Source organism: Neoarius graeffei, chromosome 13, assembly GCF_027579695.1.
Source record: "Neoarius graeffei isolate fNeoGra1 chromosome 13, fNeoGra1.pri, whole genome shotgun sequence".
Classification (NCBI taxonomy): domain Eukaryota; kingdom Metazoa; phylum Chordata; class Actinopteri; order Siluriformes; family Ariidae; genus Neoarius; species Neoarius graeffei.
The window spans coordinates 33,389,789-33,413,942 of record NC_083581.1 but is presented as its reverse complement, the minus strand read 5'-3'; the positions used below and the strand labels follow the sequence as shown (position 1 = coordinate 33,413,942).

The window sequence follows — 24,154 nt, the reverse complement described above, 5'->3', positions numbered from 1 at the left end:
AAGTCAGGAAAGTAGCGGGGGGGATTTAATTAAATAATGTATTAATTTTCTATTACAACTTCAAGGCTTCAATACAAGACAATAACACTGAATGTTTGTTTAAATAAATAAATAAACAAACAAAAGAATAAAAAGTTTGGGCTCTGCACTAAAGAAAGTAATGAACAGGAAGCAGTCTGAGCTGTAAGCACAGGGCTCCGTGTCAAACCGCAGTCTCGCCCACTAAGTAGGTCGCATATCGACGCGGTGTCTTTTGCTATAAGCCGCACTACTGATGCACTCTTCAGTGTAGTGGAAGGTGATTCGGGCGCGGCCCGTGTGGTTGCTGCTGCTGTGCGGTGCTGTTTGAGAGGCTGCAGCCGGGCTGTGCTGTGCTGTGCGGGACAGGATGCTGCTTTGGCTGGGTTTATTCAGGAGAAATGCAGCTCTGCTGTGCGGATCATCACTTAAAGTCAGAGGAGATGGATTTTGCGGATAATAACGTTTTAACGAGTTATTTTGGGAAACGAGGCCTAACAGGGTGAAGAGTCGGGTCTGAGGAATTCAGTGTGATCAGGTGAGATAAACATAAACAGCTAATCGGCTGCTTAACTAACTATTATTATTATTATTATTATTGTTTATTTATTTATCGCTCAAATTGTTGAAGGAAAGCGATTTTGTGTTTTACACTGCGGTGCGCGTGACGACAGCCATGTTAACTCGCGAGCTCACGTCCTCCGTCACACTGCTAATGCTAACTGCTAACGCTAGCTGCTAATGCTAACTGCGGGATATTCAGCGGCTTTACCGTCACCGTCACCTGGAGCTGAATGTATTGTATTTCATTTCAGTCAGTAATGTGAATTGTTTGTTTTTAGCACTAACTTGTTTACGCTCGGACGGTGTGTGGAGAATTGAAATATCCGCTGTCATGAGTGGTTTGTGTACTCGGCGACAAAAGAAAAGAAATGCACGAAAAACTGTCAGTTTACTTTTAAATATAATTTTATTTCGGTGCCTGGTTGTTAATAAACAACCTTGGAATCATGTCGTGATTATTTTCTTGTCTCTAGGAAGAAATTCACGGTTGTCATAGCAACGAGGCATCCTTTCTGTTTTTTTTTTTTTTTGTATAGTGTTTGTGCAGCGTGAATACACATTTGACACTTGTTTTAATTTTGTATTGTGTTTCGTGTAGCTGACCAGTTTAGGACAATATATCGGCAGTATTGATATCGAAATATGACTATAAGACCACAGATCAGGTGTGTGTGTGTGTGTGTGAGAGAGAGAGAGATGGGAGCATCCTGACTTTTTTTTTTCTTTGTTTGTTTTTCTCATTCTCGTTATCTGTAGCCGCTTTATCCTGTTCTACTGGAGCCTGTTAAGCTAAAGGCGGGGTACACCCTGGACAAGTCGCCAGGTCATCACAGGGCTGACACACAGACAACCATTCACACTCACATTCACACCTACGCTCAATTTAGAGTCACCAGTTAACCTAACCTGCATGTCTTTGGACTGTGGGGGAAACCGGAGCACCCGGAGGAAACCCACGCGGACACGGGGAGAACATGCAAACTCCGCACAGAAAGGCCCTCGCCGGCCACGGGGCTCAAACCCGGACCTTCTTGCTGTGAGGCGACAGCGCTAACCACTACGCCACCGTGCTGCCATTTTTTTTGTTTTTAATAAAGAAAACTGTTTGTTTTCCACCGTTTGAAAGTCTTCAGGATGAAGGATGTTGAGCTTCCAGGTCCCTCTGTCTTCAGGATAAACTGGGGGCAGCATTAAATGGATAAAAATATATATGATAGTCTTTAAACATGGCGGCACGGTGGTGTAGTGGTTAGCGCTGTTGCCTCACAGCAAGAAGGTCCGGGTTCGAGCCCCGTGGCCGGCGAGGGCCTTTCTGTGCAGAGTTTGCATGTTCTCCCCGTGTCCGCGTGGGTTTCCTCCGGGTGCTCCGGTTTCCCCCACAGTCCAAAGACATGCAGGTTAGGTTAACTGGTGACTCTAAATTGACCGTAGGTGTGAATGTGAGTGTGAATGGTTGTCTGTGTCTATTGCCGCTTTTCCACTACCAACGCGGCTGAGTTGGGCTGAGCCGTGCCGTGCTGAGTCGAGCTGAGTGGGGCTGTTGGAGTTGCATTTCGACTATAACCGCGCTGAACCGTGCTGGCTGGAAGTGGGTGGACACATTGGGTGGAGTTAGCGAAAGTGGGTGGACGTCAGGTGATGTCGTTAGGCGGTGCAAACAGTGACATCAGTGACCTTTTAAGCGGTAGTCTCTCAACCTGGAGAGTAAACAATAAACATGGAGGGCATGGAGTCGTTAGTGTTGCTGGTCTTGGTGCTGTGGCTTGTTGTCGTGGACAACGCCAACAGATACTGGCAAGAGCGTATAGATGAGGCGAGGTGCATAAGGCTTCATAATTCTCGTAATTCTCCTTCTTCCAGGTTTACGGTGTTTACAGATCCCAGCGCGCTCGCGGGGCGTGTGTGGGCGTGTGAGGACACTCCTCCTCACCAATCGGTGCACAGGGGAGTGTCTGCTCACGCCCCCAGCCTCACTCAGCTCGGTTTGGCTCGCTTCAGCCCCACTCCAAAACCGTGCGAGTTTTGGGGGCTGAGCAGGGCTGAAGCGAGCTGAGTCGTGCTGTTCTTAGATAGTCGAAACGCGAGCCGTGTCAGGCTGAAGTGAGCTGAAAAAGGGTAGTGGAAAAGGGCCATATGTGTCAGCCCTGTGATGACCTGGCGACTTGTCCAGGGTGTACCCCGCCTTTCGCCCGTAGTCAGCTGGGATAGGCTCCAGCTTGCCTGCGACCCTGTAGAAGGATAAAGCGGCTAGAGATAATGAGATGAGAATTACATGGGTTCAGGATCAGGTGACAAGACCTAGTATTTGTAAACAATCGGATAACTACTGATTCACACACAACAGAGACATCATATGCTTGCTTATAAATGACATTTTTCTGATATATCTTACACTTTAGTCTTTTAGAAAGAGTAGTTTTTGTCAGAAAATATATAATCATGCAAAATAACCCTCGACACATGATTTCATTTTTAAATTTTTTTATATAATACTGTGACACATTTACTCAATGAACATGAAAATGTGATAAAAGAAAAAACATGAATTTTACTAATTTGCAATTAATTTAAACATTTTTTACATTTAAAATATCAATAAATAGCAAGTGCAACATCATTCTATCAAATTTATGATAAATTTGGATCACATAATTAGTCATAACTTTGGACTCGATCAATTTCCACAATTTTTTTTCAGGGATTTTAGATCCAACATAGTTGTATCATTTCCATTACTCTTCATGATAGACAGGCAAACTCATATGATGTAGGATACAGATACTCGATACTAACAGTAATTGGTACACCTGATTGTGCTGTAGCCGACACAGTAAAATTGGTACAAGTCCAAAAAGTCTGAACAACAACCCAACTTATATAAAAGCTCTATACAGGTAGACAGTTCAAGTTCAGTTACTTTTGGTCGTAGTTAATTGTTACACTGCAGTTGTGCAAAACAAAAGGGCTTTGCTGAGTGAAGTCCACGAGTGAAGCCCTCTTGTAAAAGTCTCCCTCACTTTTCCTCACCTCTTAGTCGAACTTTGACAATATTTCCGCTATTGCACGCTCTTCCGGTTTTTCGGTGTCTGTTGGTATGTTTTTCTCTTATAAATGCGTGTGAAGAATATCCAGTGAAGTTTTGGTAGCCTTTCGGGGGTTCAGCACGTCTTTCTCTTTCAAAATATATCTTCCGCTTTTAATGAAGCAAACCTCGCCGCCATGTTTGTGTACAAACTGTCACAGTCGCTTGCGTGGAAGTTTTACATCTCCAACGTGTCTCTTTTCCAGTTTTTCAATGTCCATTGGCATGTTTTTCTCTTGTAAATATGCGTGAAGAATATATAATAAAGTTTTGGTAGCCTTTCGGGTGTTCAGCGCGTCTTTAGTTTCAGTTTTCAGTTTATTTATTTAGTGCTTAAACCAAGCACTGGATTAAGCCTGTTTTCTCGCTTCCCCAGTCGACAAAGAAATGATTGTGCGCATGCGCAGTAGAAACGTCTTGTCATTGGATCTTTGCATCAGCGCCGATATGTGACGTCGTGTCGTTTTGAGAACGTGCAATATTGTAACAATATTGCATGCTCATTCTCCATTGGGGAGAGTGGTGTAATACATGGAGGATAAGCAATATGATAATATTGCATGGCATCAATAAACCTGCTAGAAGGGAATAGAATACGTGTTTTTATTCCATGGAAAAAGTGGCCTGTATGTATAATAATCGCCGATATTCACTGAGCTTGAGGTGGGTAATTGTTTTAGTATGAATACGTGGGTGATTTTTATTTTAAAATGTATATAAAAAATCATATTAAATTTATTTCAATCTTCAAACGCTGCATGCACATGTATTAAAGGCGCAGTGCAGACTTGTCACTTACCTATGCCGAGTCACACAAAATAGTTTGTTTTGAAATTGATAAAATAAATCATAATTCCACCTTATCTTTGGATTGTTTTAGACCAAACTTTGTTGCATCTTTAGTGCTTTTAGGAACAGCATTTTCTTCCATAATCTGTAATTCTTCCTCATTTACGGTGACGAAGCGACTGGCAGCCATTTTGCCGAGTCGCTCGAAGTGATTACTGAGAAATAGTCAGAATTTCTCAACCAATCAGCACGCACAATTTCCAAATAATCACCTCCGTATTTATACTAGCATCTTTCGTTGTAATGAATAACATCAGGATACGCTTTTTTGAAAGTATTGCAGAACTCGTTCTTTAGCTACCTTGTTAAGGCTATTGCACATAAATTACGCAGTGGACGGATGAAGACTTTTTGTAATGAAAATCTACTCTAAGTGGAAAAAATTTGACTGTGCTTCTCTGGATATCATTTTGACATCAAACTTGGTCTCTCGGACACCTTTGGATTGCTGTTCAGGACTGTGTCTGTTTTTTGTATTAATGATGTCAATGTTACTCTTTCCATGTTTTTTCCTTTAGCTATGGCCTCCCAGCTCCAGGTGTTCTCCTCCCCTTCAGTTTCCTCCAGTGGTCTTTCACGTTCCAAGAAGCTTAAGCTGGAGAAGCCTGCATGGGATGGCGAGAACAGTTACGGTCTGCAGAGCCCAGGAGAAGCCAGCACGTCCTCACCCTCAGCTCGGGATTTCAACTCCAACTATGGCTCCAACAGCCTCAGCTTTCCTTCTTCCAACGGTACCCGTGAGCACACGGTCGTACGCGCTGCCGACAGTACCGGGAGCGTCCCTGGACCTTCATCATCCTCCTTGTCCTCCTCCTCGTCCATGTCGTCATCGTCAAGCCACCGGGGCAAAGACGCTTACCAAAAGCAGAGCGGTGTGAAGAGGAAGAGCGAGGAGGTGGAGAGCAGCGACAGCGTGCAGATCCTGGAAGAGCTCTCGGCTCCTGTGCTGTCCAACCGGGCCGGCGGAGCAGGAGGAGGAGGAGGCACCACTACGGCACAGTCCATCACTCACTCCACCTCCACAGCCAAGAGCAGCAACTCGCACAGTGAGGGTGACTACCAGCTGGTGCAGCACGAGATCCTCTGCTCCGTCTCCAACAGCTACGAGGTGCTGGAGTTCCTCGGCCGCGGAACCTTCGGCCAGGTTGCCAAGTGCTGGAAGCGGGGTACTAACGAGATCGTGGCCATCAAGATCCTCAAAAACCATCCGTCTTATGCTCGACAGGGTCAAATCGAGGTGAAGCTCAACTTTAATAATCCCAACTCACATGGCTTTGTTTCAGGATAAATGGTTTTGTGGAGTCTGTGCAGAAATACGCATGCTTGCGATCAGCTCACTAGATTTATTTTTCAAATGACATTACAGACTGAAAATATGGAAACTAAGTCATTCTGTAAGTTTTACAAATACCTTAACCTTAAGTCAATTTACAAGATGGCCAGTTTTGCTCTCTTGGGCTACATCCACACGACAATGGCAACAAGATTTTTTTTTTTTTTTAAATATCGCGTCCACATGGGCAACGAATCAGTAAAATATCAGGTTCATATGGCAACGCAACGCTTGCTGAAAACGATGCAATACACATGCCACACCTCTACGTGTGCTGTAAGACGGTCCCATCGGAGACACCAGAACAATAGAAGAAGTAGGACGCATGCACATAAACCCCTTCTTCTGTAGCATTAGCCACATAAAGTTTTGATTATTAGTCAGTAGCGTAAAATAGTATCTATTGTCTAATGGCGTATTCACACCTACGTTGTTTGGTCCGGACCAAACGAACCAAATTTCCCTTGGTCCGGACCTTTTGGGTTGGTCTGAATGCAAACCACCGAACTCTGGTCCGGACCAAAGGAACCCTGGTGCGGACCTTTTGGAGGTGTGAAAGCAGACCCGACCTAATCCGACAGTTTTGCTTTTTTGTACCTCGGGAGCTTCCGTCGTTTGTCGAGCATTATGGGAAACGGAGTCTTGACACTCCACCGCAAAGTGCAAACACTGTTTCGGTTGTCAAGGGAACCTTACAAGAGTCGTTCAGTCATTCAGACCAGTGGGAGGCTAGACTACAGAGTACAAAAAATGAGTAGGGGGCAAACGTGGGCCGAGGAAGAAACGCGTACCCTTGTGGATATATGGGCAGATGTCCACATATCTGAGCTTTTGGAGAGAACACACAAAAATGCCGACGTGTTTGCTGTATTCAGTGAGAAAATGAAGGAGAAGGGGTTCACGTGCTCCCCAGAATAATGTCGGCTAAAAGTGAAGAAACTCCGTCAGACCTACATTAAAATCAGGGACATTCTTTCAAAAAGTGGCGGTACTAGCGACGCAAAAAAGAAATTCATCTATTGCGTGAAGAGCCAGAACTGCCACAACAAGATGTGCGCTCATCAGCGCTATTCTCCGTAGCCGCCTTGCCCTTTGTCGTCGTCGTTGATAAATTACTTGTACAACAGCATAGTAATCGCACAATTGTGAAAACAGTAAAAACTGGAATAAACATATAGCTTTGATGACAAAAAGAATAACAGCACAGAAAGCCTCCATGACTACTTTTGAACTTAACGCTTTGTGCGCGTGTCGTCTCTGACCAATAGCTGAACGACCTCAGGGCGCGTGGCTTTGTTGACAGATTTTGGTCCGCTTACTAAAATGTACAGTGTGAAAGCGAACTGCACCAAAATGAAAAAATAAAAAAAAAAACATTTGGTTCGGACCAAAGCAAGTGAACTATCGAACTATCCTGGTCTGAATACACTTATTTATATTTCATATTAAAACGTCTATGTAAATTAATACATAGAAAGCCTGGCCAGGCGCTGAACCTTCTTCTGCCTTCACTTTAAGAGAAATTCAGGGCGAGCATGAGCCTAGGTTCTTCCCTGTCACTGTCACACGCGCACACTTTCTCACTCCCTGTCCTATGGATATAGTCCCTTTAAATCACGTGCTCGTTTTTTGAATGGAGACGCGGAAAGAGGAATGAACGGGGGTAGATGGAAGCCAGTATGCCAACATTCTGATATCCTCCAGAATTCTTTAATGGTCCGGAATAAATTGAATGCTACACGTTGATGGATTACTTTGTTCTTCTACGCCCTTTTTGAGGAATGTATTGTCGGACTTAACCCAACATCTGAAGAGGTGAGAGCGCTCCTTTTTTTTTTTCCCTATTTTTTCTGGCAGGATTGTCATGTGGTTGTGACGTCATCGTAAACAAATCCGTTCTACTCATCCAGACAACTTTGCAACAGCGCCGTTGCCAGATTTTTCCACTCTGGAACCCATTCTCAAAAGATTTGATTTTGGGGCACCCAAAACGCCGGTGCCGTGTGGACGCCAGGCCGAAACGATAAACAATTTTATCAGATTCACCTGAATCCGTTGCCGTGTGGACAGGGCCTTGGACACCCGGCTACTGATGGCCGTGCCGTTCTCAGGATTTGAACTTGCGATCTCAAAGATGATTTTGATTTTCCGTTTCACATTCATCTTTAAATTCAACAGCTAACATGTTTAGAGTCTATTTGTTGTCTGCTGTTTATACAGATGTTTAGTGGGACCATTTGAAATCATAAACATGCACATGTAGGCATCTGTGTGGTCTTGCTGTATTGGAAATGTAGCTTGGAAAATGGGATGGATGGAGGTTTAAAACTAGACGGCCTTCCAATTTCATGAAATCGGTGATTTAGTTCCCTCTGAAATTTGGTCATTGATATCTAAAAAATACCCAGGTCATTCCCGAGCAAATAGGTAATGTGCATGAAATCGCTCGCTTTGCGCAGTCGAGCAGACAGAGGAAGTCCGTGTGTGCATGCGCAGGTTTACCTTTCGTTGTTGTCGTCTTTATCCTTTTGGGTTTTCCGGCAGCTGGCATCCACAGTGTTGCATTACTGCCATCTACAGGTTTACCTTTGACCGCGCACTGACTGTTACATCATTCTGTCTTTAAACGAACAGCTGATCACACCGAGGTGCTCGCCGACCACCGATATTTATTAGTTTGGTCCTGCGTTTCCTTTCCTTCGCAACATAACGTCTTTTCTTCTCGCTTTCCGTTACTGTAGTCGGTCTTTCACACTTCCTTCGCCTCTTCCATTTTCCTCTCTTGTTGCAAATTTGTATCCCACAATGCCTTGCGCAAACAGGGAAAGCCCACCATGTGATGCATGACGTGGCATGAGACCATGCTTCATCATGGTGAAGCAAGAAAAAATAGCGTAGAATTTAGGGCCATGTGGCCCTAAATTCATTAATTGTTCTATTTAAAAAATAATAATAATAATAATAAAATTGGAAGTCTGTGATTCGAATTCGGTAGCTTTCGGTCCATTAAACAAAAATAATTGGGTGTCGGGGAAAATTCTCTTTATGACCCAAGCGTAAAATCTGAAAGGCAGTTTAGCTTTAAAATTGAGAAATATGTATGATTATCAGTTAAATGTTGATCAGTGAAGGAGTTTCAGAGTCAAGGGGCTATTCAGTGCTATAAATAACTGTATTGACAAGCATTTTATTTATATGCAAGTGCTAAAGATTCACCCATGTAGCCGTATTTTTATGTTTTGATTCCGTCCCTGTCCGTAGGTGAGCATCCTGAGCCGGTTGAGCACAGAGAACGCTGACGAGTTCAACTTTGTGCGCTCGTACGAATGCTTTCAGCACAAGAACCACACGTGCCTGGTGTTTGAGATGCTGGAGCAGAATCTGTATGACTTCCTAAAGCACAGCAAGTTCAGCCCGCTGATGCTGAAGTGCATCCGGCCCGTCCTGCAGCAGGTGGCCACCGCGCTGATGAAGCTCAAGAGCCTGGGCCTGATCCACGCCGACCTCAAACCCGAGAACATCATGCTGGTGGACCCCATCAGGCAGCCGTACAGGGTCAAAGTGATCGACTTCGGCTCAGCCAGCCACGTCTCGAAGGCCGTGTGTTCCACCTACCTGCAGTCCAGATACTACCGGTGAGAGACCACTGACCTCCAACACACTCAGGGTTCTAAATGTTCTGTACGTGCTCGGTACATAGGAGAGAACATAATGGCATCATTTTCAGTACTACTACCATACATGTCAACCCAGTGGCGGCTCCTGAATTTTTTTTCGGGGGGGGCAATTTTCCTCCGTTATGTCTACACGGGCCATAAATGTCCACAGGACTGAAGTAAATTGGCCTAGGTAGCAAGTCAATAGTCAACCAAACCCAGAAAAACACCACGGTGACTGGAGCCCTCAGTTTCGTCTTTGCCTCGTAGAGCTAACTCGAGCACTCCACAAAATTTCACGCATTGGGTGAGCCAGTTTAATATGTGCCTGTTCTTGCTCACCTCATCGTTGTGGTGGCGAACTGCTAGCCTGTAGCCCTCATCTAGTTGTGTAGCGATATTCACTCTCCCAAAAGCTGAAAATTTCAGGCAGCTGCCCATGTGAATCTTTGATGACTCTTTTTAATTTTCTCCGACAAATGATGCATGTCCGAAACTCCAGTGACCGTCCAAGCAGTGTTGTCCGTGGAGCCACCTCTAGGGTGGAAAAGTAAGCGGGGGGAGCAGAAAACCGCTGAGGTGTCCTTGCAGCCAGCTCGCCAGGATTTGCGCTGGCACCATGTTGAAGTAAAACCTCGAGTATATGATTTCCCCCCTTGTCGAAATTTGTTTTATGTTTAGATTTGGTCGAGGGGGGTCCAGGATGACATATGATTCTACGCAGAATGCGGCGTCTATGTTTATATGTCTATGGGATCGAATGCAACTTTGTCACGCTGCGCAGTGACATAAGCACGTTAGGGCAACCCCCCCCCCGGAACCCATAGAGATTGCATTGAAGTGTCAGTCAGGAGAAAAAAAATATATTAACATGGGACTCTATCAGTGAACTCTTGGGCGATTTTCAGCGTGACTGAAATCGCCCCAAAAGGGGCGGTACTCTAGAAGCAAGACCACTCTGATTGGACAATGATACCCAGAGACGGATTAAAACGGCCTCGAGCAGCGCTGGTGAAAGTTTGTTTTAAAAAAAGAGAACTTTTTTTTTTTTCGTTTTGGCAGTGCGTCGCCCAATCGCCCTTAGGGCCTCTGCATGCTCTTGCGACAAGGCTTTCGCAGATAGCTTTTCGCAGACAGTTGTAATTTATCGTTGAGCGGGGAGTAATAGGCGTGCGCGATGTTATTCACCGGCACAACACAAGGGGGTGCGAAATCACGAAATCGCTAGGAGTAGTTGGTGGGTGTGGTTAGTGGAGTGTTTATCCTCCGGTTACTTATAATGACTAGAACTAGAGTCGTATAGATGTACGTACTTCCTCACTTCCTCGATCAACCGCTCTTCGTGCTGCTCCAGCTTCGCTCGTGTTTTTAAAAATGGCGGTCGTGAAAACAAACCAAACCGGGAAAGTAGGGAAGCGGAAGTGCGTGTACAGCGGATGTAGAGTGGACCAATCAGAGCCCTCTTGTCTGCGACGCTGTCTGCGAGGCTTCTGTGGTGGTCACAATTTTTGGGAGGTGCGCGCAGAGCGTCTGCGAAGGTGGGGGGGGGCTACGCAGACGCCATCTGCAACGCCATCTGCGAGGACTGCGTTGTCAGCATAAATTGGCCTTTATGCACCAGCCGCCCTTGTGTCAACCCCTTTGGGCGTCCACCTGTAGTATCAGAGGAAGAAATCCATAAAATCAACATAAAATTCTTATAGCCTTCGAATCGCACCAAACTTTTTTATTTTGATGTACATTTGTACAATACACATTTACTGCTATCCTATTGTTCATAGGGTAGGCTGCTCCCACTCCAAAGGAAAATACTTTTTACAGACTCAGGGAAAACACTCAAACTCCACTGTCTGTGCACTGTCAGTCAGTCAAAGTGTAGGCTGCTCCCATTTCAATGGGATACTTTTCACAGAGACCATTTTTGTCCACAGTCAACTTTTCCTATAGCCAGAGAAAGCACTCACACTTCATTTTTGTCCACAGTCAGTCATGTTTACATATGAGCTTGATTATAATCACTGGCAGCCTTCTTTGCCAGCTGTAACCGCCTTTCTGTGGGAGTGATGTCACAACAGAAGTCTGTGTTGAGTTTGCATTGCAGTAGTGCAGTAAGGGTGTCTGTGCCCAGGTTTTTTCTGCAGTCAGTGTGGATTTTCCTGACCTCTGCTCTTATTACACTTGTTGGTTGATCATCGGTCTTAGGCTTTGCAAACATCGTCATTTGCGGCTGATTCTGATTCTGGTGCAAATTTCGCTGATGTAGTTTGGACCTCGTGTTCCCTTACATCGTAAACTCCAGACGCCGCAACTTTTATATCTCGCACACAAACTGTGCAGTGCGCGTACTCCTCATTTTTCGCCTGAACAATGACACCATTAAATGTCTCCTTCCATTCAGGAAGATACCACCCACCGTATCTCATTTTCTTTCTCGGTGTTCCCATTCTTTCACTCAGCAGACACTATTCAAAATCTCTCAGGTGTAAACAATGTCGCTCTGCACAATGAGAGAATCGTTCGAACAATGACCGTTTGGCGCGTTTAAATGCAGGTCGTGCGCATGACCGGAACGAGCGAAGTCGCGATACTGCATGAGGCTTGAGGAATAAACATCCGGTTTCACATAGTCTGGGTTATCTGCCCCTGCATACACGCTGTTCTTTGTCTATAAATCGAGCTTTTGTATGTTTTTGCGATGATCAGCTGGCAATGTTCAAGTAAGATACACAAAATCATACCTGCCAACCTGTACGCATCTTGCGTAGCCGCTACGAATTTTTACCTCATTGTACGTTTTCACATTAAAAAGTACGCATATCATCCGAACTCGCATTTCAGTCAAGTTCTCGCTGAAGTTGATACCGCTGATCTGTGAGAAAACTCAAACCCAGAATGGAACGCTTTGCCCAATCCCCCCGCCCCTCTTCCAGAGCGTGTGGCTCTGCCCTCTTTGCCCCTCCCCTTCCTCCTTCGCGTCTCTGACTTGAGTGCAGCGGTGCAGCCAGGTGGCTAGAGCGAGTCGGGGATTGAAACGTCGGTTAGAGACATCGTTTTTATATTTGTAACAGAAACGGTTGTGTTTCACGTGTACTCGAGCTTCCTAGCCGTTATTTTGTGCATTTAGAACACCAACAGTACAGGCTAGTTCTTCATTTAACTTGGAAGCCGTCACTCGAGGTTGCATATTCGATGCGGTAACCAACGAAACCTGATTACAATTCCTCTCGCGCTCTCATTGAATCGCTATGATCAGTACCACTTTATTGATGTGCTCAACAAAACGTAGCGTGTTGTATATCTTAAGGGCAGTCGGTAACTTCTGTCAGTGGTAGCCTAGAATGTTTGCAGATGATGTGAAGTCGAAAATTGGTCATCCCTCTTATGAAAAAACCTGCGTGGTCCTGCAGTATCAGATGCTTTTTTTATACAGTATTACTGCAGTGAATGCAATATTTCGAATGCAAATGCAATAGTTTGCACATGAAAAAGGCATACTACAAAATACTGCAGTGTACGGTATAATGCAATATTTTTACTGTATAATGCAATATACTTCAACATGTTAAAAAATGCAAAAGTCTAAACCTATTGCATGGGAAATTTGTGCATACCATGTTTTGTGTTGAAAGTGCCTTTTTTACATACTGTATTAATTTAATGTGTTATTTATTTTGAAAGAGTGGCTCTGGTTTAATTTCATTTCATTTGCACGTGTATTTAATGTTTGTTGTGCTTTTCAAAACAGAAGGAAGTTCCCAAGAGCTATCAATAACAGTTTCCCAAAGTCTATCGATAGGAATGTTTTACAAAACCGGACTATGTTCCCAAGGTCAATCAATAAAACTGGATTGAAAGTGTGTTTTTGGTCTGTGGGGGCTCATGCACGCCGGGTTGGGGTGAGGTTGACGCGGGGGTACTCATGAAATTGTAAAATTGTACTCATAAAATTTTTTCAAGGTTGGCAGGTATGCAAAATAAATTTAGGTCAGAAAATACTGAAAATCCGTCAGACTTTGTTTGTACGCCCGTACGCCCTTGAAATGAGCTAAAATCCGTATAATTTCCGGACAATCCGTATAGGTTGACATGTATGTACTACACGAGCGTGTTGGAAATTGTGAAGAATTTACAAGTGATATAACAACGGCGCAAATCCTTTTTTTTTTTTTTTTTAACATTATATTTAAAATTAAGTATGCCATTAACTACATGCATTCATTTACCCCCTTTTTTTTTTTTCCCGCAACATCCAAATTTTGATATTTTGCCATGCAACATTTAATTATTTTGAATTTTTCACATATTGTTCTAGCAACAACATGTTTTGACAACTTGTTTAATTATTTGAAACTCCTATAAAACCTCTTCTGTTTTTTCTCACAGAGCTCCTGAGATCATCCTGGGTCTGCCGTTCTGCGAGGCCATCGATATGTGGTCTCTGGGCTGCGTCATTGCTGAACTCTTCCTCGGCTGGCCGCTTTATCCCGGAGCCTCTGAATATGACCAGGTCAAAACACAGCACGGGCTTGAGTGCTGTACTGTTTATTTATTTACTTAGTTATTTTAACCCTCTGCGGTCTGAGGGTATTTTCTGACACTAATGATTTTGGTATGTTCTGATTTTGCTGTCAGTTTCAACAAATCTAAGCGGTATTTTCAAAGTCTTATGACTTTTTTTTTTTTATTCAGCACAACTTCAGTTACAATAATATCTCTGTAGTCTGTATGTTATGATTGTACTTAAAAAAAAAAAAAAGCTAAATGAAGGTGTTGTAAAAAGCAGTTTTAGAACTGTGTTGGAATGTGTGAAAAACATGATCTTACCCATTGTGATGGACCGTTTTGGTCACTTGAGGTGATTGTGTTCAGTCTTGGGAATGTATCAAGCACAAAAACTTAAATCTGCTCCATTGATTTGGACAATTAACTGGCCATCAAAAAATGTATGTCCTATTGTTTTGGGATAAAGGGTTGGCAGTGGGAGGGGTGTTCAATGAGAATAGTAAAAATTTCCATTCAATGAGAAGAGTGAAAACCCCTCCCACTGCCAACTCTTAATCCTATCAGGTCAAGTGATAACGGTTCGTCACAACGGGTAAGGTCATGTTTTTTCACGCCTTCCAACACGGTTCTAAAACTGCTTTTTACAACACCTTCATTTATGTTGTGTGTTTTTTTTTTTTTTTTTTTTTAAGTACAATCATGACATACAGACTACAGAGATATTATTGGAGCCGAACTTGTGCTGAATACAAAAGTCATATGACTTTTTGAAAATACTGCTTAGATTTGTTAAAATTGACAACATCAGAGCATGCCAAAATCATTAGAGTGCCAGAGAAAGACAAAGAAGAAAAGAGAGCAAACAAGTGCCTGGGCACATTTAGTTTACTCAAGAAGCATGCAAAAATTACACAGGAAATTCGCCTGAGTAAAATTTACAAAAATTGAAGAAAATTTTACTCTACGCCAGATAACATTTGGTCCCTTTCTAAAAAGAGTAAAAGTTACTCTTTTGATAGAGCTGTTTTTCCAGAGTCAGTTCTCCACAATTCAGTGTTAATATTTTACTCTTTGTGGTGGTATTTGACTCGATTCAGTGTGTCTTGAAATGAACTCTTGTACTATTTTACTCCGTTCAGAGCCACAATCAACTCTGTTACAAAATTACTGTCATTTTGCTCCCACTCCAACTACACATTTTGCACTCTAAACTCAAAATAGAGCAAAATTAACTATTTTTGAGGAAAACACTTTTAACTTTGGGAAAACTGCTCAGTCATGTTTCCTGTGTATGCACTACAGCACGCACACATCAACCGATCTGCTCATAATAAATAGAAGAAATATTTACGCTTACTTGAGTTGATCTTCGGCTGGATCAGGTCGAAGTTTAAAAAAAAAAAGAGGCCACCACTCCTCATTAGTGTTGCGGTTCTCAAGATTTTTTTGTAATTCACATTTTTTTATTTTTTCAAACATATACATAAGGAGGTGGCACGGTGGTGTAGTGGTTAGCGCTGTCGCCTCACAGCAAGAAGGTCCGGGTTCGAGCCCCGTGGCCGGCGAGGGCCTTTCTGTGTGGAGTTTGCATGTTCTCCCCGTGTCCGCGTGGGTTTCCTCCGGGTGCTCCGGTTTCCCCCACAGTCCAAAGACATGCAGGTTAGGTTGACTGGTGACTCTAAATTGACCGTAGGTGTGAATGTGAGTGTGAATGGTTGTCTGTGTCTGTGTGTCAGCCCTGTGATGACCTGGCGACTTGTCCAGGGTGTACCCCGCCTTTCGCCCGTAGTCAGCTGGGATAGGATCCAGCTTGCCTGCGACCCTGTAGAACAGGATAAAGCGGCTACAGATAATGAGATGAGATGTACATAAGGACAATTACAACACCCAAACACAACATAGCTGCACAGCAGATCCCCCCTTCTTCCCCTCCCTCAGCACACATCACAATGCACAGTACCTTAGATCAGTTAGTATTGTACCTCATTTCTCACTGATCCTCCCCTTTAATATATGTAAGGAAACTGTCCCACATAGCAGAAAACTTTGACACAGAGTCTTTCACTTTGGCAAGCATTAGTTTGTAAGAGGCTGTACTTGTCATGAGCTCGATCCAGTCCTTATAGCAAGGTGCACTTGTACTTTTCTATTTCCTTAAAATAACTTTGGCTGTAGTAAGGAAGCCTGCAAGAATGAATCCAAACTGTGCCTTTGTGAGATCAGCCGTTATCACCGTTCGATCGCCGAGCAAGCAGAGCCGAGGTGAACCCGGCAACGGCTGCTCCAACCACTCTTCCATAGTCTCAATCACTTGAGTCCATAAGGGAGAGACAAGTGGACAATCCCACATGAGGTGTAGAAAAGTACCCTGCGGTTCTCAAGATTGAATTGAATCACTGTCCTGAATCATGAGTTGAATCGTTATCCTGAATCATCTGAAGCGCATAAAATCCGCATGCCATCTCGCAACAAGTTTTACCTCCAAACAGCCTAAAGTGTGGCTGACAGATTTTATCCTGTTTACGGTGGGCATTCCCACCGCGGAAGAGAAACCAATTGAAACCAAAAGAGTGAAAGTGATTATCCTGCCGTTACCATGCGAATAGTCTTTTGGGCCATTCCACTGAAAGTGAACATCCGGTTGATTTTCCCCCCCCCCCAAAGTTCTGTTTATAAAGTCATATGATAGGTTTTCAGTTTCACAAATGGTTGTAGTATATGCATACATGTCAACCCCTCACGGCTCTCACCCTGGTTAAGAAATCCATAATTTCCATACCAAATCCATAGTAATATTTCATGCATAATAAAAATGTATCAGATCTTACCTAATACATGCACTGGTTTATTTCTGTACATCCATATGTACTGTTAACACTCAATTAAACAACAGTTTCTTAACCCTATAGACCCTTCCCATTGACGTCACCGGAAACCGAAAGTAAACAAACCCTGCGCCATATTGGAAGACCAACAAACTCGTGATTAGGGGGAAATAACGGCAGCGCGCGGAATTTAAACCCACGAGGCACTTGATTCATCATAAACCTACAATGGTAAACTTTTGTGCTGTGTTAGGGTGTTCCAACAAAGCTGATGGGGAAGGAGAAAAGAAGTCTTTCTACAGAATACCAGCTGTGATTGAGACACAAGCAAACCAAGGAGCTTTCTGCCAGGAGACAGAGAATAAGTGTGTTACTGAGTGTCTGTGAGCAAAGGAGAGCCTGAACTAGGGCTGCATGATTATGGAAAAAAATTATAATCACGATTATCTTGATCAAAATTGTAATCGCGATTATTAATCACGATTATTCTTGATGTTAGGGAAATCACTTAAATTTTATTTCACTATATTCAAACAAACAATATGAACAGCTTTCAGTGCAGAATGAAATTTAAAAGAGAAATTCTGATTTCCAAATGACAAATAAATGAAATTTATCCAAGAAATTACCAAAGGATAAAGGAACTGAAAACTCAGTTGCAACAATTACATAGCATTATACTGAGGCCTGCAAGTTTTTAGCTAGAAAGAGCAGCCTATCAACATGCTCTGGCTTTAAACATGAGCGAAGGCAGGTCACAGCATTGCCTCCAGTGCTAAATAGTCTGTTGTTCCGACATAGTTGGCTTTTCTCTCTCACCTCAATCTGTTACCTGCTATCACCCCTTGAAGAAGAAACCGCTGCACTGAAACTCTGCGCACTTGGCCAGTGTTGCCAGATACTGCTAACGTTTTCCAGCCCAAAATATGTTCAAAACCCGCCAAAAAGCACTTAAAACTGCACAATCTGGCAACGCTTGGCTTGCTTGCTTATTTAGGCGGAGTAATGAAACCTTACATGCGTCGGTTCGCCCCCTAATGGTTTGGCGGAGTACTGGTCAAAAAGTGCTTAGATATGCAGTAGAGCCTGCATTTTAAATGGAAATAAATCACGATTTTCATTTAATTTAATCGTGGCAGCCAAAATCGTGATTTTCGATTAAATTCAATTAATTGTGCAGCCCTAGCCTGAATGTTGCAACCTCCCTATTGGTTGTTTGTAAAAATGTATCAATTGTTGCCCTTCATCGCGGACTCGAGAGATGAGACCTGACGAGTTATTTCGTTGGTAGCAGAACAAAATGTCTGGATACAAATCGGGTTTTCAGAAAAGGAAAGAAAATAAATGCAGGGTCGAAAATACAAAAAAGGAGGCAGAAAAAGCAAAACGAGTTTTAAGGTAGGACAAATGGTTACTTTTCTGAGGCGGCCCGCCGTGGCTGCAGGCTTTCAGTTGTGTCATTGAATGGTTACTTTTCTGAGGCAGCCCGCCGTGGCTGCCTGCAGGCTTATTTATTATAGCCCATTTAGTTAAAATAGTCGATATAAAATGGTTATAGTTATGTGATGGTTGTCCTCAGTGTTCAAACTATGCCGATATTTTTGGGAGTCCCTTTTTTTTTCCCTGGGGGGGTGCTTGCGCTCGTCTCGGAGCGCGGATCTCCAAACACGGGAAGCCTATCTTACGCACATATCACATGGACTCCACACACGCATCGCGTCTGAAGTCATAACTCATCAGGGGAAATCGTGTCCGCATTGGCATGTTCAAAAAACAACCTCGTGTCAACAATGATACCACACGCAAGAACAAAAAAAAGTCAGGCTACTCAACAACCAACCTGGCAGCAGCAGTCGTTGTCGTATCGGTTTATTTTATCTTTGATGTAAACACAACACTTCGGATATGCAAACGCTTCCCGTTACACACGATTGCTATGTCAATAAACATCATTTTGCCAATATTTTAGAGACCCCCCCCAACATTTCCCAAATCATGTTTTCAAGGGATCTCATGTCTGTTTCAGGGGATCTCGGATCCCCCGAGTACCCCCGTAGTTTAAACACTGGTTGTCCTGATTTAGACTGGTGTGTTTTTTGGTTTTTTTTGGGGGGGTTGCGTGATGTTGCACCCGGGTCCAGATTAGGGCAGAACCGGCCCTGGCTACATTTCAGGTGTAGTTTGTTTTATGTATGTATGTACTTGCATAGATGTGTACTTGGTCTTCCAATATGGCGACTACCGAAATCTCGCGGCGTGGTGACGTCATGAGTAATTCTAAATGTAGAAAATGGCGGCTCCCATGCATTTTCGTATTTCATGACGATTTTTTTGATGGTAATAAATCAAAATAATTTTAAGGTGAAAATGTAGAAAAATCCATAGTTGAATACCACTACGCCCGTACCATTTTTAAAATGCCAAAATCTGTAGGGTGGGTCTGTCTGTCTGTAATCTGAACATTACAATTGTATACTTTTGTATCTTTTCGTGGGGTCAATGAGTGCACTTTCAGGCTCTCAGCTTGGATCAGGTTTCCTTCAAGTGGAAATTTCCATGGAATTTTCCTTACCATGTAAAAAAAAAAAATTCCATACATGTAATCATAGACAAAGAAAGGGTGGTATTATAGGTGGCCAGATTCAGAGATGCTTCAGACAGTGGACGGTGAACTCGCCATAATCAGTCTCATTGATGTCATGCGAGTCACAAATTTAAGCAGTTTAATTTTTCTCTAATAGCAGACTCTATTTTCTGAAGATTAAAAGTTGTACATTATAACCCTTCTGGATAAAGAAGTAAAGCCACAATTTTTTTTTTCGCGGTCCGGTTTCCATCAAATCCTGCACTCTGATTGGCTGGCGAGTGGGTCCGTATCCTCCGATGCGGACCTCTGGCGACTCGCTTGTTCACAACAACAAACAACTTAGTAGAATTTTTTTTGTCAACTTTTTTTTTTTTTTTAATAAGATTTATAAGATTATCAAAAATCTTTAAAATTTTTGCCAGCATTTCTCAGGAGAATATCATTAATTTTACAGCATGGATAACGATAACGACAGTGTCCACAGTGAAAGCGAGTTTTACTACCCTGAGGAAGAAGAAATAAAAGAAAACATTTCAGGAGAAAGCTAAAAACCTCTAACTGCTGCTAACCCCGAGCAAAATCATGGCTGAATCCTGAATGACTCCTATTTGTATAAATAGGTGACGACATAGGCAGCAAAATGTAGTTTTTTTTTCCTGCCATGAAGTGCACTTGTATACCGAGGAGGAAGCCATTTGCATTACAGCCGTGAATGACGATTCAAAATGGCGGCTCGGCTCGGTTTTCCCTTTCGGGCGCTCTCATTAGTGATGCAGTGCCTAGGCACGCATAACTATTGTTGTTCTGTGTGTTTCTTCTTATTATTATAGAAGGAGAGGAGGAGTACCTAGAAATTTTGATTCGTAATAACCCAATAACTGTACATCGCACACAGACAAGCAATATATCAAAACGTGCGGCTCGATCGGACTCGGTGTGCTATTACTTTGTTCATCAAAATCATCCAAAATTTCCCATTCATTTTCTATGGAATTAATTGAAAAACAACGCACATTTTCAACGTTTTTCAAACCTCCGCTGCTCTGGCATGCTTTCACCTAGAGACATGATGCAAACTTTAAAACGGAGACAAACTTCTCCTGTGTGGATCTGGCATTCAGCTTCTTTGCTAGGTTCTGTACTTTTGGCTCAGTCCCAGCTCAAGCACCATGATCACACCTGGAGAAATTCAGGCTTTATAATGGGTGTCTATTGTGTTACACACCAGTGGGGCTCGGGAATTTAGAGCGTAGGCAGCCTGAAAAAAAAGCTCAAACTTTCTCATTTAAACTGTGTTTTCAGCCACATTTTTCACTCTACACACACAATTTTCTCAAAAGTAGTAGCCACACTTGTCCTGATTCACACAATGTGTCTACCTACACGACAGGATTTACAGTTTTTGAATGAGAAGCCTGAAAGTAAGGGGAGGACAGGCGCGCTTCCCATAGCCTCCCATTCAAATCCTGACAGCGCTCTGACTGCAAAATCAGAAAAGTCACTCGTCTTTAACTCGCTCTAGTGACCTCATTTTCTACACTACAGACAAAAAATTACATCAATGTGTTCAGGAGACCCTTGTGGCGCTCAGTGTGAAAGAATATTGTGAATATCTCCTTCCGTTTTCGTGTAAATCCCCGTTGTTTGGAGGGAGTACTCTGAGGAAAACTGCGCTTTCTGTGTGCCTCTCTCACTACGTTCAGACTGCAACCTGAAACGACCCATATCCGATTTGTTGTGAAATCCGTTTTTTTTTGTTAGGCCGTTCACATTACCAATTATATGAGACTTGTATGCGATCTCCAATATGAACGGAAAACGACCCAAAAGTGTCCCGCATGCGCAAATTGACATGTAATAAGCACATCTACGTATTACGTAAACCAAAAAAAAAGCGCACTCTTCAAGTTTGCAAGTAAAGCATGGAGATGAGGCGAGACCTGGCGATGTGGTTTTTGTGGCGGCGGCGGAACTCGCACAATAATCTGATTAATGTGGGCAGCAGACTAATGAGACCGAAGGTGTCAAATTACTGGAAATTTCCAGAACAATCTTATCTTGTAATCAGTGTTGGGCACGTTACTTTCAAAAAGTAATTAGTTATAGTTACTAGTTACTTTTCCCAAAAAGTAACTGAGTTAGTAACGGAGTTACTTTGTCATAAAAGTAACTAATTACCAGGGAAAGTAATTATTCCGTTACATTTTGTTCCCCCCCCCCCAAAAAAAAAAAAAAAATCAAATTCAATTAGTGTAATCATAATAAAAGTGAATGTTAAATGTGTTTAATGACTGAAATGGACACTTAACAGAACCAGTTAGTAACATTATCTACACTATATTAATATTTTTGTGGGACAATGTGAGATAAGACATCTATCAAATATAATATATTTTTGCAGTTATTAAAATTATGTTACTAATTACTGGCCACTGACGAGGACAAACGCTTTGTTCCTCGACATAATGTGCATTGCACGTAAACACTCTTGCCTTTTATTTCAAGTAGTGAAAAGTCCTGGCTGTATTTCCAGTGTGAAAGCGCAGTGCTGGGCTGACCGCTCGCCATCGCTGGCTCTTCCGATTGAAAGCGTGCGCAGTAGTGCAGTAGGCGTGGCCTACCTACATATGTTGTCCAAATCTACTCTGATTGGCTGACTATGCCGTTGTCTCGTGTCTCCCCGCCCCACACTAAAGCAGAGTAAAGAAAGGCTGAGCGAGCAGCGTGCCAGATGAAAACAGCTTTAATAAAGTAACGCATAGTATTTTATTGTAAGTAACGGGAACGGCGTTATAACGATGTAAAAAGTAATTAGTTAGATTACTCGTTACTAAAAAAAGTAACGCCGTTAGTAACGCCGTTTATTCTAACGCCGTTATTCCCATCACTGCTTGTAATACAGGATGGTTTAAGTTATAAATCAGTTATAGAAACTGTTTTATTTAATCAGGCTAACAGATCAACATCCAGGTCCCTACCAAATCCACCATTAGCTTGATCAATTCTATAAAAGTCTATTTAAATTCTGAAAACTGTACAAATGTTGTTTTCCACCAAAGAGGCGGGATTAGCCAACGCAGAATAGTGACGTTTGTCTCTTGTTGATGACGTGTAGGTCGCATGAATGCGACCTGTCCAGTCAGACTGCAGTCGCATGTGAAAATAACGGATATGCATCAGAATTAGGACCACATATCCAAGCGGCCTGGGTCGCATGTGAAAAAAATCGGATCTGTGTCGTTCAGATTGTCAATAACAAATCGGATACAGGTCGCATATGGGCAAAAAAATCGGATATGGTTCGTTTCAGGGTGCAGTCTGAACGTAGTCTCTGTCTCTCTGCTCGCAGCGCGCAGGTAGGGGAGGGGCTGCTCGCTCTCTCTCACTCACACACACACACACACACACACACACACACACACACACACACACGGGAGGGAGGGACTGCTCCCTCTCAGAGAGACACAGGCTTGAAGCATAATGGCAAGTCTCACATTCACACAGTACACCTAAGCTCCTGTAACTGTGACTGCTCCACGCACTGCATCACTCTCTCAATTTCCCACGGGGGAATTGTTGGCTCTAGTTTTCTGTTATAATTTGGTAAAGTAAAAATAAATATATTATTTACCAGCTGGGAGGTCCGTATGGTGAAATACTGTGACCTCGGCCCAGAGGGCCTCGCTCAGTACTTTCAAGACCTCGGTCACGGTATTTCACCATACGGACCTCCCAGCTGGTAAATAGCACGTTTTTATTTTTCTGACTAGTTAATATATAAATATCTACCTCAAAGACTGTCACACTGTCATCACATTAACTGTTCTATATCCCCTGCCAAAATTCATGACTGACTGACTGACTGACTTATTTATTTTGCAGTTCACTCTAACACAATGGCGTTAACAGTAGCTGAAATACAGAAACGAAGAAGAGCAAAACTTAAAGCTGAAGGCAGTTATGACTTGTATAAGGCAAAGCATAGAGAGTACTGTAAAGTTAGTTGTCAGAGAGAACAGAACAGAGTGGAAAGAATGACAGATGAAGAAAGAACTATTGTTTTAAATAAGAAAAGATTGGAGCAGCGAAAAAGGCAACAGAAATGCAGACAACGTAAGGCTTTGGCCAGTTTGACTCCTGAACCATGTGTTTGTCAACATGGCAGAAGACCCTACTCTGCTTCCAGTTCATTAAATCGAGCCACCAATCGACTTGGAAACCTATTACCTAGAAGTCCTGGGAAAAGACAAGCTGTGTTAAGAAATTTGGTATCCGAGTTTCGTGAAGATTCTATCGGAACTGAAAATAACCAAACATGCCTATGAGGCATCAGTCAGTTCACAGTGGGAGCTGTAAGACCGTTTTACTGTAAGGACTATGTAAGTAGAATTACACCTGGAAGATGGGATATCATTACTGTTCGAGATGGTGAAGGCAAAAGAAAACTACAAGAGACTTTTTTTGACTGAGTATTAAGGAACGCTATGCAATGTTGAAAGAAGAAAATCCAGATATAAAGGTTGGAGTCAGTAAATCTGCACAGTTACGACTCAAAAACATCCTACTTTGTTCCCAGACACCAGCTAATGTTTGCCTTTGCATTCATCATCAGAATTTCATACAGGCCTTAGATGCCTTACATCGACTGATTCCTGAGATCCCTTCTTACTGCAAAGACTTTCCAAAAGCTTGTTTGGTTTCTGAGAATGATCCTTCCTGTTGGTACTCTGAGTGTAG

The 24,154-nt window shown here is 42.9% G+C and overlaps 1 protein-coding gene across 9 annotated transcripts in view; it reads left to right on the top strand.

Annotated features, from left to right (window-relative positions):
* The first annotated feature begins 288 nt into the window (after window positions 1-288).
* Window positions 289-24,154, top strand: part of hipk1a (homeodomain interacting protein kinase 1a) — a 60,040-nt gene continuing 36,174 nt past the window's right edge. For 8 of the 9 annotated variants that reach the window (XM_060937591.1, XM_060937595.1, XM_060937590.1 and 5 more), the window contains exons 1-4: window positions 289-556; window positions 5,032-5,750; window positions 9,108-9,481; window positions 13,886-14,009. In XM_060937591.1, the coding sequence (XP_060793574.1) occupies window positions 5,034-5,750; window positions 9,108-9,481; window positions 13,886-14,009 (1,215 nt within the window). In that variant the 5' untranslated portion in view covers window positions 289-556; window positions 5,032-5,033. The remainder of the gene's footprint in view (window positions 557-5,031; window positions 5,751-9,107; window positions 9,482-13,885; window positions 14,010-24,154) is intronic. The other variant, XM_060937597.1, reaches the window with a different exon arrangement.